At 41.4% G+C, this 17,114-nt stretch overlaps 1 protein-coding gene across 2 annotated transcripts in view; it reads left to right on the top strand.

Annotated features, from left to right (window-relative positions):
• Positions 1 to 1,105: 1,105 nt before the first annotated feature.
• The window catches only part of DNAH2 (dynein axonemal heavy chain 2), a 100,078-nt gene continuing 84,069 nt past the window's right edge, over positions 1,106 to 17,114 (top strand). The window contains exons 1-4 of one of the 2 annotated variants that reach the window (XR_012492034.2): positions 1,106 to 1,638; positions 3,310 to 3,507; positions 7,077 to 7,138; positions 9,469 to 9,639. Coding sequence is in view for 1 of the 2 variants with exons in the window: in XM_019745158.3 (XP_019600717.2) it covers positions 3,324 to 3,507; positions 7,077 to 7,138; positions 9,469 to 9,639 (417 nt within the window). In the remaining variant the exon portion in view is untranslated. The remainder of the gene's footprint in view (positions 1,639 to 3,309; positions 3,508 to 7,076; positions 7,139 to 9,468; positions 9,640 to 17,114) is intronic. The other variant, XM_019745158.3, reaches the window with a different exon arrangement.

Genomic DNA, 17,114 nt, shown 5'->3' with positions numbered 1-17,114 from the left:
TACCTATTTAGCATAATGTAGGGGGCTGGGATCCCTAGGCATAGCCAAGGTTGTTGGGGGGTGAGGGTCAGAAAATAAATGGGGTCTGCACAACATTCCTTAGCCTGAGGGAGCCATGAGCCCTGCCGCTAAGGCTCCCCACACCAGGCCTCCCCTCAAATCTTCATTCCTTTGGGACTTTTCCCTGGGGATCTGACCAATCATGTCACCTCTCTCTGCCACTTACTGCCTATCTGATTAGAGGATCACCCACTTAATCCTGCTTGCTGTGCAGCTGGTTTGGGGGTGTGGCAGGACCCCTCTCTCCTTCAATCCTTGCCCTCAGCAACAGGAGTTTGGGCTGGGCAGGAAGCCACAAATCAGAGCCCAGAAACCCATCTTACAGATAATGGTGGTGTTGATGGTATGGAGTGCCAAGGGCAGGTGCTGTCAATTCTAAAGAGAGGCTAGGTGGGTCTGGTTGTGGGTTAATTCCCTGGCCCTTCAGTAGTACCAGAGACTCCCACAATGAGACCTGTCAGGTGTGAACACTCACCAGGAAAAGGGGGAACTGAGGTGCCAGCTTCTCCCCTCCTCATCCAGCAAAGAAAATGTCATCAATTTAGCTCCGCATAGAAATGCAATCAGTGGGCTCACTGCTGGCTTTGTCTTAATTAGGCACTATTGATGGAAGCAGGGAGGGTGCCTTCCTATCCCCCTGGATAGGCTTCCTCCCTGTTTCTCCCAGAAGCTTCTCCAGATCCCCTTACACCTCAGTCTTCTAGGCGCCTCTACCTGCGGCCCCACCCGCAGCGCCCCCTAGCAGCGGTTGAGATCTGCCCCTCCTCTCACACCCTCCTCTCACACCCCTCTCCTCTCGCTTCCCCAGGACTGAGCCTTTGTTCTTAATGGAGAGCCGAGCCCCTCCCCGGCCTGGTCACCTTCCCCAGGGAGTCCCCGCCTCCCGTTCCCCCCAAAATGAGCGACGCTTTCCAAAGCCAATCCTCAGATTCCAAAAATTCCAGTTCCGTTCTTCCCTCCCTGCCCCCCGCCCCGCGCTGCCCGGCTATCCTAGACCCCAGTCCGAACTAAGAAGGGGGAACGAGCGGGAGGGCAGGGGTGCTCCAGCCCCGCTTTTTACCCCCGACCCAGCTGCAGGCACGGCTGCCTCGAAATCCTGGAGCGTCTTGTAGAGCACCAATGAGCCTCTCAGGCGAGACCCCGGGCGCCATCTGCTGGACTCATTCGGGATGGAGCCCTTAGACCAGGGCGCAGGGTCGGGCCCTTGGGTTTCCCCTGCCTTTTCAGTATCCTGAGGGAGGGTAGGCTCATTGTTTCTAGCCCCAGCCCTTTAAGCCCCGTCCTCAGCCCAGGGCCCCACACCCTCCAGCCTGCCAAATTTAGTAGCTTTGCTTGCCCTCAGCTCTTTTACCCCGGGTCCCCGCGGGGGAAACGAGGGCCAAGTGGGGCAGCAGAACAGGGCGTCACTGCGCCTGCGCCTGCGCGGAGGAGGCTGGCTCCGCGGTCTCGCGGCCCCGCCATTTGCCCCCTCCCTGCCCGGGGTTGTCATGGCGACGCGTGCACGCGCGGGCCCCCGGCAACTCCTTAGCTGGAGTAGCCCATGAGTCGGTCTAGGGCGGAGAGGGTCGGCGTGGTGAGGTGTGTGTTGTGGGCAGAGAGGAGGAGAACAGGAATGCTGGGGAGAAGTGGGAAGCTGCGGGGAGAAGGGCCAGTGGTGAGGGGCTAGCAGGGACTGTTGTGGGGAGAGGGGAGGAAGGGGCAGTTGTAGGGGAGGAGAGAGCAAAGGGCAGTTGGGGGAGGGAAGGAGCATTTGTGGGGGGCAGTTGTGGGGAGAGGAAGAAGCCGTTGTGGGGGGAGGGGATAAAAAGGGGCAATTGGGGTTGAGATAAAGAAGCGGGGACAGTTGCGACGGTTGAGAAAGCCATTGTTGAAGGGAAATTTGCCCACTGGTATCCAGTTTGAGGAGGGCCAGTCCCCTATTGTATTTAATTTAATTTTGAGTAATGTGCTAGTCCCAGACTAGTAAAACAGCTCCTGAGATCTGCCCTGTGGGATCCTGGGGTGAATCCCATGGGGAGGGGGCTCCCAACCTTGCCGGCGGAATGCTCCTGAGGCCCCAGCAGGATGCAGGGAAGCACTGCCTGACGCTTCTTTGGAGACTGGTGGAGGAGGCTGCGCTGGTGTAGTTGGTTTTATTGATGTGCTGGCCTAATAGAACGTTTCTGCTTCCAGCAAAGTACAAATCCTTCAAGTTTGAAATTCATAACCTATGATCAATGCCTGTGGCAGCCTGTGGGGATGAGGAAGGAAAGCTACAGGTGGCTGTCAGGAGATAGCTGAATGGAGAGGGAATGCCCAGAGAATCAGACATATTGCCCTTGGGATCCTGACCGCCTGCCAGAGATGCCCTTGCTTTTGGCCATCCAGTTTTTCTGAGAGGCACTACTGTGGTCTTTCTCATTCCCTGTTTCCTCCTTCCCCAGACACAATTCAAAATTCACTGTTGGGTGACTTTTGTCCTTCCAGTTCTCAGGGCATTTGGAGTTAAATGATCTTGATTTTCATTATCAGTCAGCACAGAATTACTCAGCCAAGTATACTTAAACCTTTTCAGTACACAAAAAACAGGGTTTCTACCCCTCAGAAATTAAAAGTTAACGAGACATGTTGTAAGTATGGTTTTTCTTTGTTTAAGGATGTCACAGATTTCAATGTATGCATTTCCCATTTCCCTGTTTCCATGGGTCACTTGGGAAGAAAGGAGGTACATAGGAAAATCATCTTGGTTTGCTTCACTGACTTGGTACAGTGACAAAGGGTGGGGAACCTGGGGACCATCTGCTCTTCCTTGCACCTTCTCTCACTCACTCATGGCCCTGAGGAGTAGAGTAGTTGAGAGAAGCAACGACACCTCAGCTTGGTAGATCTTTTCCTGATTATCTTATGTTCTCATACCTCTGGGCGGAGATAGGCGTTCCTAAACCCTCATTAGTGGGATGTCTGTTGGGCCACCATCTTCAACTTCCATTTATTCCTAATGCTTTGAGGCATGACTTTGTTTTTTAACCTAATGCTTGGAAGAAAGTGGAATATCCCAGGGAAAGAAGTGAGGACTGCAAGGCCCCTTGTGGTTAATGGAGCAGGGTGTAGATAAGATTATGATATTGGGGTCTCAGATTATGATATTACCCCCAGATAAGATTACAATATTGGGGTCTCAGTCAGTTTATAAATTCAAAATGCATGTATCAGGGGTCTGGGTTGGGGGTGGGCCTCATTGTGGACTCCAAGCTTCCCATGTGTCTTCAGGTTTTGCCTACACAATGTCCAGCAAAGTGGAGAAGAAGCGGAAAGTGAATGGCCGGGGGAGTGCCCGCAAGCAAGCTGCTCGGGCAGCTCTGGCTGCTCAGGATGGTCTGCCCACGCAGCCTTCGGAGGCCACCGTGCTGGCCAGCCAGCCTGAGCCTAAGCCCGAGCCTACGCCCGAGCCTCTCAAGGAGGAGCCTGGTGGGTACATGCTGCCAGGGGTTTGGAGGGAGAATGTTTGTGTTTCAGGAGGGTCTTAGGGCTGGGGAGCAGGTTCTGATGCTTCTGGGTAAGAAGCAGGGGGCTCGGCAGAATCTCAGGTCTGCTGCTGGTTCCTTTTTTGTGTGTTTTCCTCCTGGCCAGCCTTATACTTGTTCTTTTTGTCTTAAAATTACCTCCCCCCCCACCCGTCCCTCGCCAAGAGCTCACCAGCCAATCCTTTATTTTAGCCTCTTCCTCCTTATTTCAAGTGTCCTGGTTGCTCCTACCCCACTGGAGAGGGTTTGATCTCTTCCTTTTTTCCATTTTCACCCTGGGTGGCAAAACAAATAATGTTTTTCTCCCATTAAACCCATCACCATGGAGACTCAGCCTGCTTTGCCACCCTTTGAATCCTAAGCCTGACTGATGCTTTCTTCCGTCTGTTTGAGGCTCTTGTGTCTCCACCCTCATTTTGGCAGGGCCTTGGTAGACTAAGGAGGTTCAGGTTCAGGGCCACAGGAAAAGAAGCCTGATGTTTAGATTGAGGAAATAAAGAGTTTAAAGAGGCTGCCTCTTGCAGCTGTGATCTGAGAGATTCCTCCTGTGGAGATGAGCTGGGCCAATAGGGTTGGAAGGTTTTCGGTAGCTATTGCTGTCACTGGGCTGTCCCTTAGAGCATGGGCCAGTGCAGATATGACTGTGAGCTACATATAGCTCTCCCCTTTTACCTGGGGCTTCTTTACACTGCTCGTAGTCTGTCAAAATGGAGAGAGGTAGAATCCCTTTTTCATTTTAAAGATTGAGAGATTAATCGTGGGTGTGAGAGAAAGGTCCAGGGTACATAGGACCTTGCCCTAGGATCCAGACATTAGAAACGCACAACATTTTTTCTTTTGAGTTCTCTTGCAAGTAGTTTAAAATGGGTCTGGCTCCTAGAAGCTGGGTACCCAGGAGTAGAGTGAGGGAGAAGGGAAAGCAGTGAGCTTCAGTTTGGAGAATCCTCGGGGGTGGGGAGAGAAGGAGCTTCTGAATGAAAGCACTGACCATCAAACACCAAGGATCTCTGACTCCCTTAGCTCTAGGTCTTTTTATTGTTTGATGTGAAACTTTCCAGCTGACATGTAACCCTAATAGAGGCTCAGAGAAGACTTGGGCCCTTCCAGGCTCCCTGAAATGAACATTAATCCCTGTAATCGTTGGAGTTGGGCAGGGATTGAGGCCTATCCCACTGGAGACAGAGGGGGCTTGCCATGGTCTGAGTGTTTGTGTCCACCCAAAACTTATATGTTGAAATCCTAATGTGACAGTATTAGTATGTGGGACCTTTGGGAGATGCTTAAATCACGAGGGTGGAACTGTCATGAATGGGATTAATGCCTGATAAAAGTGGCTAGAGAGAAGTCCCTTGCCCTCTTCCACTGTGTGACAATGAGAAGTCAATAACCAGGAAGAGGGCTGTTACTTGACCATGCTGGCACCCTGATCTAAGATTTCCAGCCTCCAGAACTGTGAGAAATAAATTTCTGCTGTTTATAAGCCACCCAGTCTGTGGTATTTTGTTATAGCAGCTGGATGGGTTAAGACAGGACCGAAAACATTTTTTGGTAAAGAATGGTGTTAAATGGCAAACACCCTTTTGAGGTTGTATTGACATCCTTTGCTTCCCTGAGTGCCCCTTAATGCCCATTAAGAGAAGAAGAAGTACAGTTTCATAATCCCATATCTCTTAATTTTAAAAAGCACTAGGAATTAAAAGATTTCCACCCCCAAAGTTTGGTATCCATACTTATTTGGTGGTAAAATGTAACCTAAACTGACATGAAGGTGTTTATAGTCTATTTAAGCCCCTTAGTATAAATTTTTCATGTTTTACTGCAGAGATACTACTAATATTAAAAGTTTGATTGTGGAGTGCTGTTCCAGAGCCTGCTGGGGGGTGGTGGGTATTACATACCATACTATATTATAAGTCTAAATTTTGAAATATACTTGACCTCAAGGGTTTTGGATAAGGGATTGTAGACCCATTTTTCAGACAAATCAGAAAAAGTATAGAAAATAATATAATGAATATCTATGTACCCATCATCCAATGTACGAATAAATTGTGATGGCAACAAGGAAATCCCTGTCTGCCCTCTGCCTTGGCCCCAAAAGCCCTCCTCTCCTTCTCCACAGGTCACCGCTATCCTGAGTTGGTGTTTATTACTCTCAAGATTTTTTTTGTATCCATGAACATCATATACTAGTATAATATTGCATGAATTAGACTTTATATAAATTGCATTATAGAAGACAAAAGCAGTTTACTCTTCAGATTGTCTCAATCTCCCTCCCCCAGCCTAGTTCCTCTCTGAAATCGTAAATGCCCTTAGTTTCCTCAAAGGGCGAAAGGGTGTTAGATTTCTTGATTACCTGTCTCACTCACCACAAAACTCCTGGAATCATCTACTCTATCTTTTTCATGATTTCTTTCCTTGGTCTCTATGTCTCACTCCCCTCTTAATTTTTCTTCCTGGAAGTTGGAGTGTCCTATTCCCCAAACTCTTGGTTCTATTTCATCGTTCCTTCTTCCTTTCAGTCCATGGGTGATAGGAAACCTATCAATTTTACCCTCGTCTCCTGTGTGAGCCACAGATCAGGAGGTACACCTGGGTCAGGGGAGATCAGGAGAGAAACACCCTCCCGGGTTTTAAGGGGGTTCCAGAATGGGTGTGGCAGAAATGAGTACCCAGCAGTCTGATTGTTTGGAGATGGACCCATTTCTATGGGCCCCAACTTCTCCATGTGGGAAGAGGATTGGGGGAAGAACAGGAGGCCAGAAGCTGAATGCCTAGAATAACCTTAGTATTGACTGCCCTCATTCCCCTGCCTCCCCCCGCTACTTCTCTTGTTTCACCCAGCACCAGTCAGCTTTTTAAAAGAAAATTAAGACATAATTTACTTAATATAAAATTCAGTCTTTTAAAGTATACATTTCAGTGATTTTTGGTATATTCACAAAGCTGTGCAACCATCACCACTAAAGCATTTTCCTTCTACCCCCAATAAGTCACTTGGAGTACCCTGAGAAATTGGCACTAGGTGATTCCTATATCTCTAATTCTAAGTTGCATCTGAGCCTAGACTTTTACCAGCCACTCCATATTCCCTTTCCCCCCACATCTTATTAACCACTAATAACTTTCAGTTTTTATGGATTTGCCTATTCTGGACATTTCATTATAAATGGAATCATACAATATATGGTCTTTTGTGACTGGCTTCTGTCACTTAGCGTAGTGTTTTTAAGGTTCATCCATGGTGTAGCAGACCTTTCCTTTTCATGGCTGAGTAATATTCCATTACAATTTGTTTATCCATTCATCTGTTGATGGACATGTGGCTTATGTCCACCTTTTGGCTACTGTGAATAATGCTGCTGTGGAACATTGGCACACAAATGTCTGTTCGAGTCTCTGCTTCCAATTCTTTTGGTTATGTAACTAGAAGTAGAATTGCTGGGTCACATGGTGACTCTATGTTTAACTTGTTAAGGAATGCCTTCATTTTAAAAATTTTATTCTTAGAGCCAGCATTGGAGAAAACTGAAGTACAGAAAGAAGAATTACAGGAACCTGAGGTGGATGTGGTAAGTTTGGGTTTTCCTTGGGACAAATATTTCTCCTCAATAACTGCTTAATCAAAGGATTAGTTACAGAATGGTATACGAGGAATTCTCTTCAATCTATCACTTCCTTCTACTTACTCTACTGGTAGTCTCCTCACCACAAATCCAGTTCACTGAGTAAAGGGCCAAGTTATCCATGATCCACACCCCTCCAGAAGAAGACAGTTTTAACTGAGCAACTGGTCTCTTAGTTATCCCTTCTTTGTCTTCTCACCTCAGGTAAAACTTCGATAAGCTTTGTCAATCGTATGGTGAACATCTGAACAAGTTAAACAAGCTGGGCAGATATTGTCTTAATTGAATGCTAATTTCTAAGGCATTCACTTTCTTCCTTTCCTTTAGTTCTCTCCTTTGGCCAAAGAATTTACAGAAGCCACTTCAAGCACTTGTAGCATTTAGCACTCAATGACCCCTACACCTTTATTTCCAGGTTGCATTAGGGCCTAGCCATGCCCATAATTACATGGGTTAGAAGAACAGAATGGTGAAGTTGAAATTTTTTAAAAAGGGAGAGAAAAGTAATAACAACTCATTAAAGAAAACATTGGAAAGGACAGGATAGTAAAACAAAGAAAAGGAAACTAAAAATCATAGCATTACTGCCTAAACACATTCAATGTTAATACTTTGGTACATGTCTTTTCTTTCTGTGTATACTTTTGTGAGTTTTTAAAAAATAAACCTAACTGTACCACATATAATTTTTTTTTTTAATTGGGGAATATTGGAGAACAGTGTATTTTTCCAGGACCCATCAGTCGTTGTCCTTCAGTCTAGTTGTGGAGGGCGCAGCTCAGCTCCAAGTCCAGTTGCTGTTTTCAACCTTAATTGCAGGGGGCGCAGCCCAGCATCCCATGTGGTAATTGAACCAGCAACCTTTTTGTTGAGAGTGTGCGCTCTAACCAACTGAGCCATCTGGCCACCTCCACATATAATTTTTAGTAAGCCTTTTCACTTTTTTTTTTATTATTCATGTTATTATGTACTTTTTGGAAGCAACATTTTTAATGGCCGTGTAGGACTTGATTAGATGTATGTGCCATAGTTAAATCGTGACTCTTGGACATTTTGCCATTTCTATTTTTTTTGCTTTCATAATAATACTGTGATGAATATTATAAGTAAAACTAACACATTTTGAAACACTTAGTATTTCCTTAGATAGATTCCTGTACATGGAATTATTGAATCAAAGAGTAAAAAACATTTCTAATGCTTTTAATACATAATGCCACGCTGTTTTCCAAATGAATTGTACTTTTTGCTCTTACACTAGCAACAAACCCTTTCTAGGCCTGGGTGTTATCAGTTTAGCAAGGATTTAAAAAAATGATAGGCAATAAATGATATATTTTTACTATTTTTATTTGTATTTCTTTGACTTCAAGATAAATTGAACACTTTTTCATATTTTCACTTTCTCTTTTTTATGGCATGATATGTCTGTTAATGTCCTTATGTCCATTTATTTATCGGGGTCTCAGTGTTTTTCTCATTGCTTCACCTATGTTTTTATATAGGAGAGATTTAGATCACGAAGTTTTGTTGAGCTGGAAACTTTAAATAAAATAGATTCCTTCTCATGTTCCAGCAGTACTGGGAGACGGATAGGATGGCTTCTCAGTTTCACTGAGCTCTATCTTTATATCTTCAAGTTTCCTTAATTTATTTAGTAGAGTTCTACAGAGTAATTTTTTTTTCTGGCTGTCAGTTACAATTTATTTTCCATCTAATTGAGTTGTTCTTTGGTGTTCTCCAGTATTTTCTTTTTCCCTCACTTCTTCCTCACTGCTATGTCAATTGACTTTTAACTAATATCTCATACTTATTACAGTATCCTGAGGAGGCTGCATCATGAAGAAATTGCTCTTGTACCCTTATTCCTTTTCTAGCTTGTCATCTTCTTGTTCCTAATTGCTTGATTTAGGTTAATATGTTCCTGTAATTTAGTTTGACTTTGATGTTGAGGGTTGCTTGATAATGCATTTTTACAATCACAGGCATAAATGAAACATCTTGGGAAGATAACATCCCAAGGAAAGATATCTTCCTTGAAAGGAAACTAAGGAAAGAGCTTCGTTTCCCCCTATGATCCATTCTATTTTTACTCATAGAGGCAAGAGAATCTTACTATCTTGTTTCTTCAAAAGCAGTTCATCCTCAGCTTTCTCTTCACCATTCTGGACCTATCTGACTTCTCTCATCTCCCATGTCCCCACTTGTGATTGTGGAAAGGAGAAATGACTTATCCTAACATCTGTACCTTTTCTTGGCTCTCTGTTCTCCTATAGAAGCCCCTTTTCCTGTCCCGAGCTGTGCTGACGGGACTGGCAGATGCCAAATGGACAGAGGAGCATGATGCCGTTCTGGAACACTTTGCCCAGGATCCTTCAGAGCCTATCCTCACCATCTTCATTGACCCCTATTTGGGGCTGAAGCTAGAACTGGGCATGCCTGTACAGGTGGGTACTCCACTTTCCCAGACTCCAAGGTGGTCTTCCAGGGAGCTGAGGGTTCTGTGTATCTCCATCATCTTCGAGTCTTATCTCCTGTGCCTAAGGTCTATTGAGCCTCACAGTGTGTCAGACACCCTGCTTGGCAGTAGGGTACAGACAGGAATGAGGCAGGGTTTTGCTTTTGATGATTTCATGGTCTAGTGGGGAAGACAAGATGTATAAAAATATTTACAACATATTATGATGCATGGGCAAAGCTTTACAGGAGCTTTATGGGAGCAACTAATGTAGCCAGTGGCGTGCTGGCAAGGCTTGGCAATGGAGATTATATTTGAATTGGGGATGAAGGGTAAGTAGGATTTCATCGAGTCTGGGTAAGAGCTGTTCAGGTAAAGAATACTTTATGTAAAAGAAAAGAGGAGTTGTGGGAAGTGATACTGAAAAAGTGGGTTGGGGTCAGCTTGTGAGGGGCCTTTTATGTCATGCAAAGAATTTGGCCTTTATCCTAGAGGGAAATATTGGAGGTTTTCATGGTTAGATAGATAACTATTTCAACAAGGTGGAAGATACATTAGTGAAGGGTAAACCATGGGTAGGGAGAGAGTTAAAAGACCGATGTATGCGTAAGTGCATGGTGGAAAGTTCGTGAACTTAATTGTCGGCCTTTTGTATAGTAAAATGTTAGTGGTAGAATCTGGGTCGTGGGTGTACTGGTCATTATTGTAAAGTTCTTTTAACTTTGTTATATGTTTGAAAATTTTTGAAATAAAATGTTGGAAAAGAAAAAGGCTATTGCTTTGCTTTTATTGGCAGCACATACAAAAAATCTCAGTGATAATGAAGATGAGCATGGTCCTGTGCAATGACAATTTGTGAAATGTCCCATATGAAACAAAGGCAAAAACAGGTTATGGCTTTTCCCTGTATATTGACAATAATCACCTACAAAACATTATGAAAAAAAGATTTCGTTCACGAAAGGAACAAAACTGCAAAAAGTATGTAGGATTTATATGAAAGAAAATAACTTTGTTGAAGGCCAAAAAAGATTTGAATAAATGGTGAGCCATACCCTGTTTCTGGATGGGAATCTTAATATTATAAAGATCATTCCATCTGAAAAAATGTACCATTTTAATGTAATTCCAATCAAAGTGCCACAGTCCCTAGATACCTTGTGTAAAGGATTTTAAAATATATCCAGAAAAATGCATGAAAATAGCGAACAAAATGATGAAGAAGGAAAGTAATGGAGGAGATTTGTGGATATGAAAATCTTTTATTAAACTGCAGTAATTAAAAACAGTTGTACTGGAGCGGGAATATACATTATATAAGCAACAATAAAGAAACAAAGTACAGAACCATATATGTAAGCATTTTCTATAAAAGTGGCACTTAAAATCAGAGGGGAAGTGTGAATTATTCAATGAATAGAGTTAGGCAACATGGAACACAATGTTTTTCCATTAAAAATATCTAGGGGGCAAAAAAATCTAGGGGACGACTAGATGGCTCTGTTGGGCAGAGTGCAAGCTCTGAACCACAGGGTTGCCAGTTCGATTCCCACATGGGCCAGTGAGCTGCACCCTCCACAACTAGATTGAAGACAATGAGCTGCCGCTGAGTTTCTGGAGGGGCGGCCGGATGGCTCAGTTGGTTAGAGTGCGAGCTCTCAACAACAAGGTTGCCAGTCCTGCTATGGGATGGTGTGCTGTGCCCCCTGCAACTAAAGATTGAAAACGGCAACTGGAGATGGAGCTGAGCTGTGCCCTCCACAACTAGATTGAAGGACAATGACTTGGAGCTGATGGACCTGGAGAAACACACTATCCCCCAATATTCCCCAATAAAATTTATTAAAAAAAACAATCTGTTTAGCTGGAGGGAGGGGGAAAAGGGGAGATTTTGGTCAAAGGGTATAAAGATTCTGATACCAAAAGCAAAGGCAGGAAAAGCAAAAATAAACAAGTGGAACTACATCATACTGAAAAACTTGCACAGCAAAAGAAGCCATCAACAAAATGAAAAGGCAACCTAACGTACGGGAGAGGATATTTGCAAATTATAAATCCGATAGGAGTTATTATCTAAAAAATATAAAGAACTCATAGCAAAAAGGCAGACAATCTGATTAAAAAATGAGCAGAGGAATTGAAAAGACATTTTTCCAAACAAGACATACAAATGGCCAACATATGGCTGACAATTAATGGTGTGACAATTAAGTTTGCGAACTTCTTGCAACGATGTTGCAAAACATTTTTTATATCAGAGGGATTATTCATTATGAATTTGTACCAACTGGACAGTTAACCAAGTCTACTATTTGGAAGTGCTAAAAAGGCTGCATGAAAAAGTTAGACGACCTGAACTTTTCACCAACAATTCATAGCTCTTGCATCACGACAATGGACCAGTTCACTGTCTGTGTGGGAGTTTTTAGCCAGTAAACAAACAACGGTGTTGGAACACTCTTCGTGCTCACCTGATCTAGCCCCCAATGACCTTTTTACCTGAAGATAAAGGAAATATTGAAAGGAAGACATTTTGGTGACATTCAGGACATCGAGGGTAATACAACCACAGCCTGATGGCCATTCCAGAAAAAGAGTTCCAAAATTGCTTTGAAGAATGGACTAGGTGCTGGCGTCGGTGCATAGCTTCCCAAGGGGAGTACTTCGAAGATCACCATAGTGATATTCAGCAATGAGGTATGTAGCACTTATTCTAGGATGAATTTGCGAACTTAATTGTCTGACCTCATACATGAAAAGATGCTCAACATCACTAATCATCAGGGAAATGAAAATCAAATCCACAATGACATTCACCTCACACCTGTTATAGTGGTTATCATAAAAAAGGCAAGAGATAACAAATATTGGTGAGGATGTGAATAAAGGGAACCCTTGTGCATTGTTCTTAGGAATGTAAATTGGTGCAGCCACTACAGAAAATAGTATGGAGTTTCTTCAAAAAATTTAAAAAAGAACTACCATTCGATTCAGCAATTCCACTTATGTATTCAAAGGAAATAAAATTAATATCTTGAATCAATATGTGCACCCTTCATGTTCATTGTAGCATTATTTACAGCAGCCAAGACATGGAAACAGCCTAAGTGTCCACTAATGGATGATGAACGGATACAGAAAATGTAATATATATATATATAACAAAGTTTCAGTTGTGCAAGATCAATTATATATATATGTATATATTTCAGCAATGAGAAAGAAAAAAAACCCTGCCATTTTCAACAACATGGATGGATCTTAAGGACATTATACTAAGTGAAATAAGTCAGAAAGAGAAAGACACATATTGTATCATCTCATTTATATGTGGACTCTAGGAAAAAAACAAAGAACCTAACTCATTGAAACAGGTTGGTAGTTGCCAGAGTCAGAGGGTTGGAGAATAGGGAAAATGGGTGAAGGTAGTGAAAAGGTGCAAACCTTCAGGTATAAGATAAATAAGTTCTGGGGATACAATGTACAGCATGGTGACTGTACTTAACAATACTGTATTATATATTTGAAAGTTATTAAGTGAGTAGGTCTTAAAAGTTCTCATGATAAGAAAATTTGTAACTGTGAGGATGTTAACTAAACTTGTAATCATTTTTCAATAAATTCATATGTCAAATCATTATGTTGTACACCTTAAACTAATATAATGTGTTTTTTTAGAGTTTTATTTATTTTTATTAGTTTTAGGGAAACTAATATAATGTTATAGGTCAATCATATCTCAATTAAACTGGGGGGAAAAGGGTACAAAGTTTCAGTTATGCAAGATGAATTAAATTCTGGAGATTTAATATACAGCGTGGTAACGATAGTTAATAATATTGTATTGTATACTTGAAATTTGCTAAGAGGGTAAATCTTAAGTGTTCTTACACACACACAAAAAGAAAGAAATGGTAACTACGTGAGATGATGGATATGCTAATTAGCTTGATTGTGGTGATCATTTCACAATATATACACATATTAAAACATTAAGTTGTACACCTTAATATACAATTTTTAGTTGTCAAATATGCCTCACAAAGCCTAAAAAAAACTATTTAGAATGCTGAAATGCCTCCTAAATAGATCACAGACTTAATTATATTCTCCTGGGTTAAGATGGTCAATTGAAACTTCCTTTAAAAATTATTACCCATGAATACTTGATAAAATGAGCAAAAAGCAAAACCAGAAAAAACTACCCAAGGGTAAACAAACTTGGAAAGAAGCATAATCTAATCTAATAAACTTTAAAAGTGGTGGCCAATGAAAGGTCTATGCACTGAGTTAAGCAAACCATCCTCCCCACAGGAATGGTGGACCCCAGTGATATGGAATGAACCTTAGATTGAGCATTTAACATAGTCTGAAAAGAGAGAAAGAACCCAGGTATTTTAACAAATATTTTACACTGTTTTAAATAAGCCTTAACCACCTGCCCATCCCCTCATGCAATTCTCTTAGGCAAGAAAAAAGTGAACAAAACATAAAAGACTCAACTATTTCACTTTAACTTTGAGGGGGATAAAAACTGTCTCTCACAGTGGGAAATCAAGAAGTCACCCCACGGTACATTACAGCAAAAAGAATGAATTCATATTGCTGCTCAAGCATGAGGAAAGTGAAAAGAAATTGCATGGCATCTGAAAGCATATTTCATCAAGGGGGGGAAGAAAGACCAAAAACAGAGCAAAGCATGCAAACAAGGAAAACATAACTGAACAGAAGGAAATTCCTCACAACAACTTCATGTTATAGTATGACTTAATAAGAGCATGAATTCAGTTTTTTAGAAAGCTGAGAGGTGAAATGATAAAACATGAGAATGAGAAAAGAGGGAGATTGCAGATTTTAGGAAACAAAGCACCATGTTACAAAACTAGTACCGTGTTTCCCCCAAAATAAGATCTAGCTGGACCGTCAGCTCTAATCCATCTTTTGGAGCAAAAATTAATATAAGACCCAGTCTTATTTTAATATAATGTAAGACTGGATCCATAATATAATATAATATAATATAATATAATATAATATAATATCAGGTCTTATATAACATAAGACCTGGTCTTTATAGTATAGTATAATATAATATAATACAATATAATACCAGGTCTCATATTAATTTTTGCTCCAAAAGATACATTAGAGATGATGGTCCGGCTAGGTCTTATTTTTGGGGAAACATGGTAGGTCAGAAACAGTAAGGGACTGAATAGCTATCTTTGAAAATCTGAGCTGACATAGAAGAGAGGCTTGAGATAATTACAGTGTATGCAGAAGAGAAAAACCAATGACAGCACAATTAGAGAGAAGTTAATAGACATGAAAGACAGACATAGGTAATCTAATAGAGCCAATTAATGAAACAATATAAATTTAAAGGTAAAATAATTTCCCTGAACTGCAGAAGGAACTGAATCTGGAAATTAAAAAGACATGCTTTATTTCACAAAATTTATTACACAATGTCTAATATCAATACATCTTAGTTAAGCTACTAAAATTTGAGCTACTAATTAATTCTTTCGAAGTATCACCTATGTGGCATTCCTGCCAGGAATATTTAACTTGAATCTAATAATGAGAAAATAATCAGATAAATCCAAATTAAGGGACATTTTGGAAAACAACTGACCTGGATGATTAGAAATAGCAATGTCATGGAAGAAAGAAAAAGACTGGGGAACTGTGAGGAATTAAAGTTGACTAAGGAGACGTGACCATATGTGATCCTGGATTGGATCCTGGATGGGAAAAAACCAAATGTAAACGACATTATTGGGACAATGGGGAAAAAATTGAATATGGGTTGTGTATTATATAAAGTATTATATGAAGTTAAATTTTCTGAGTGTGATAACTAGTGTTGGGTATGTTGGAGAATATCCTTGTTTTTAGGAGCTATACAAGTACGCTGAAGTATTTCAGGATGTAATATTATGATGTCTGCTGCTAACTTTCAAATGGCTAAGCTGAGAGAGAGAGAGAGGGAGGGGGGTGGAGAGGGCCCAATCAAGTAAAATATGGAAAACTATTAACAATTAGAGAATCTAGCTGAAGCGTATGTTATTGTTCATTATGTTTTTCTTGTACCTTTTTTATGGGTTGGAATTGTTTTCAAAATAAAAGCTTGGGTAAATATTATTTAGGCCTCTAGTCAAAAAATCTAATTATCTACCATAGGGAAACATCAGGCTGGTCTCAGACTTTTCTGAACACCCAGAAGCCCACTCCCACAGCGTCCTGCAGGAAAGATAGTGTGACCCAAAGGTATTATTCCTGGCCTAGATGGTTAAGTATAAAGGCAACCAGATAGGCAGTCATTTTCTTTTTTTTTTCTCTTTTTTTTTTGGCAGTCATTTTCAATCTTGAAAGAATCCTATTTAAAAAACAAACAAAAATAGGGCCGGCCCGGTGGCTCAGGTGGTTAGAGCTCCGTGCTCCTAACTCCGAAGGCTACCGGTTCGATTCCCACATGGGCCAGTGGGCTCTCAACCACAAGGTTGCCAGTTCAATTCCTCGACTCCCGCAAGGGATGGTGGGCAGCGCCCCCTACAACTAAAAAATTGAACACAGCACCTTGAGCTGAGCTGCCGCTGAGCTCCCGGATGGCCCAGTTGGTTGGAGCCTGTCCTCTCAACCACAAGGTTGCCGGTTCGACTCCCACAAGGGATGGTGGGCTGTGCCCCCTGCAACTAGCAACGGCAACTGGACCTGGAGCTGAGCTGCGCCCTCCACAACTAAGACTGAAAGAACAACAACTTGAAGCTGAACAGAACCCCCCCACAACTAAGATTGAAAGGACAACAATTTGACCATTGTTCCCCAATAAAGTCCTGTTCCCCTTCCCCAATTTAAAAAAAAAACAAAAAACAAACAAACAAAAATAACATCATCAGCAAAAATCCAGCCTATTTAGAAATGAACCAAATAAAAAATTTAGGAATAGAGAATCTATGAACATTCAATTCATTTACATAAAGATCTAAGCTAAATAACTGTGGGAATTATGTCTATGCTATAAAATGTGAATATTATCAATTTGGACAATGTAAAAATAGTACTCTAACAAAAATTGGGAAGCGGTGAGAAAATGAGAGAGAATATGAGGGTGCCAGTGTTTTTATCTTTCAAAGCAGAGTCAATAGAAATTAAAATGGAAAGGTAGTGAGAAAACTAACCTCTTAATATTTTTCATAATCTCTCTTATAAGTTTAGAAAGGGGTCTTTTGGGAAGAACTCTCTCTTGCAGGTAAAGAAACATTTAGTTGAAGCTTATCGATTCCTTCATTATAGTCACATCAATGTCTTTTTATTCTATTAAATCCAAGTGAAATTAAATTTAATACTTTTAATTAAAAATAGCATGATCCTATTTTGAAATAACTATTTTATTTTTCTGTATGTATGTATCTATAAAAAGATGTTCGGAATAATTTTTTTCTCTAATGTTAATGGCAT

This window comes from Rhinolophus sinicus, chromosome 12, assembly GCF_057876585.1.
Source record: "Rhinolophus sinicus isolate RSI-liver-muscle chromosome 12, RSI-T2T, whole genome shotgun sequence".
Classification (NCBI taxonomy): Eukaryota; Metazoa; Chordata; class Mammalia; order Chiroptera; family Rhinolophidae; genus Rhinolophus; species Rhinolophus sinicus.
This window is presented reverse-complemented; position numbering and strand designations above follow the sequence as displayed.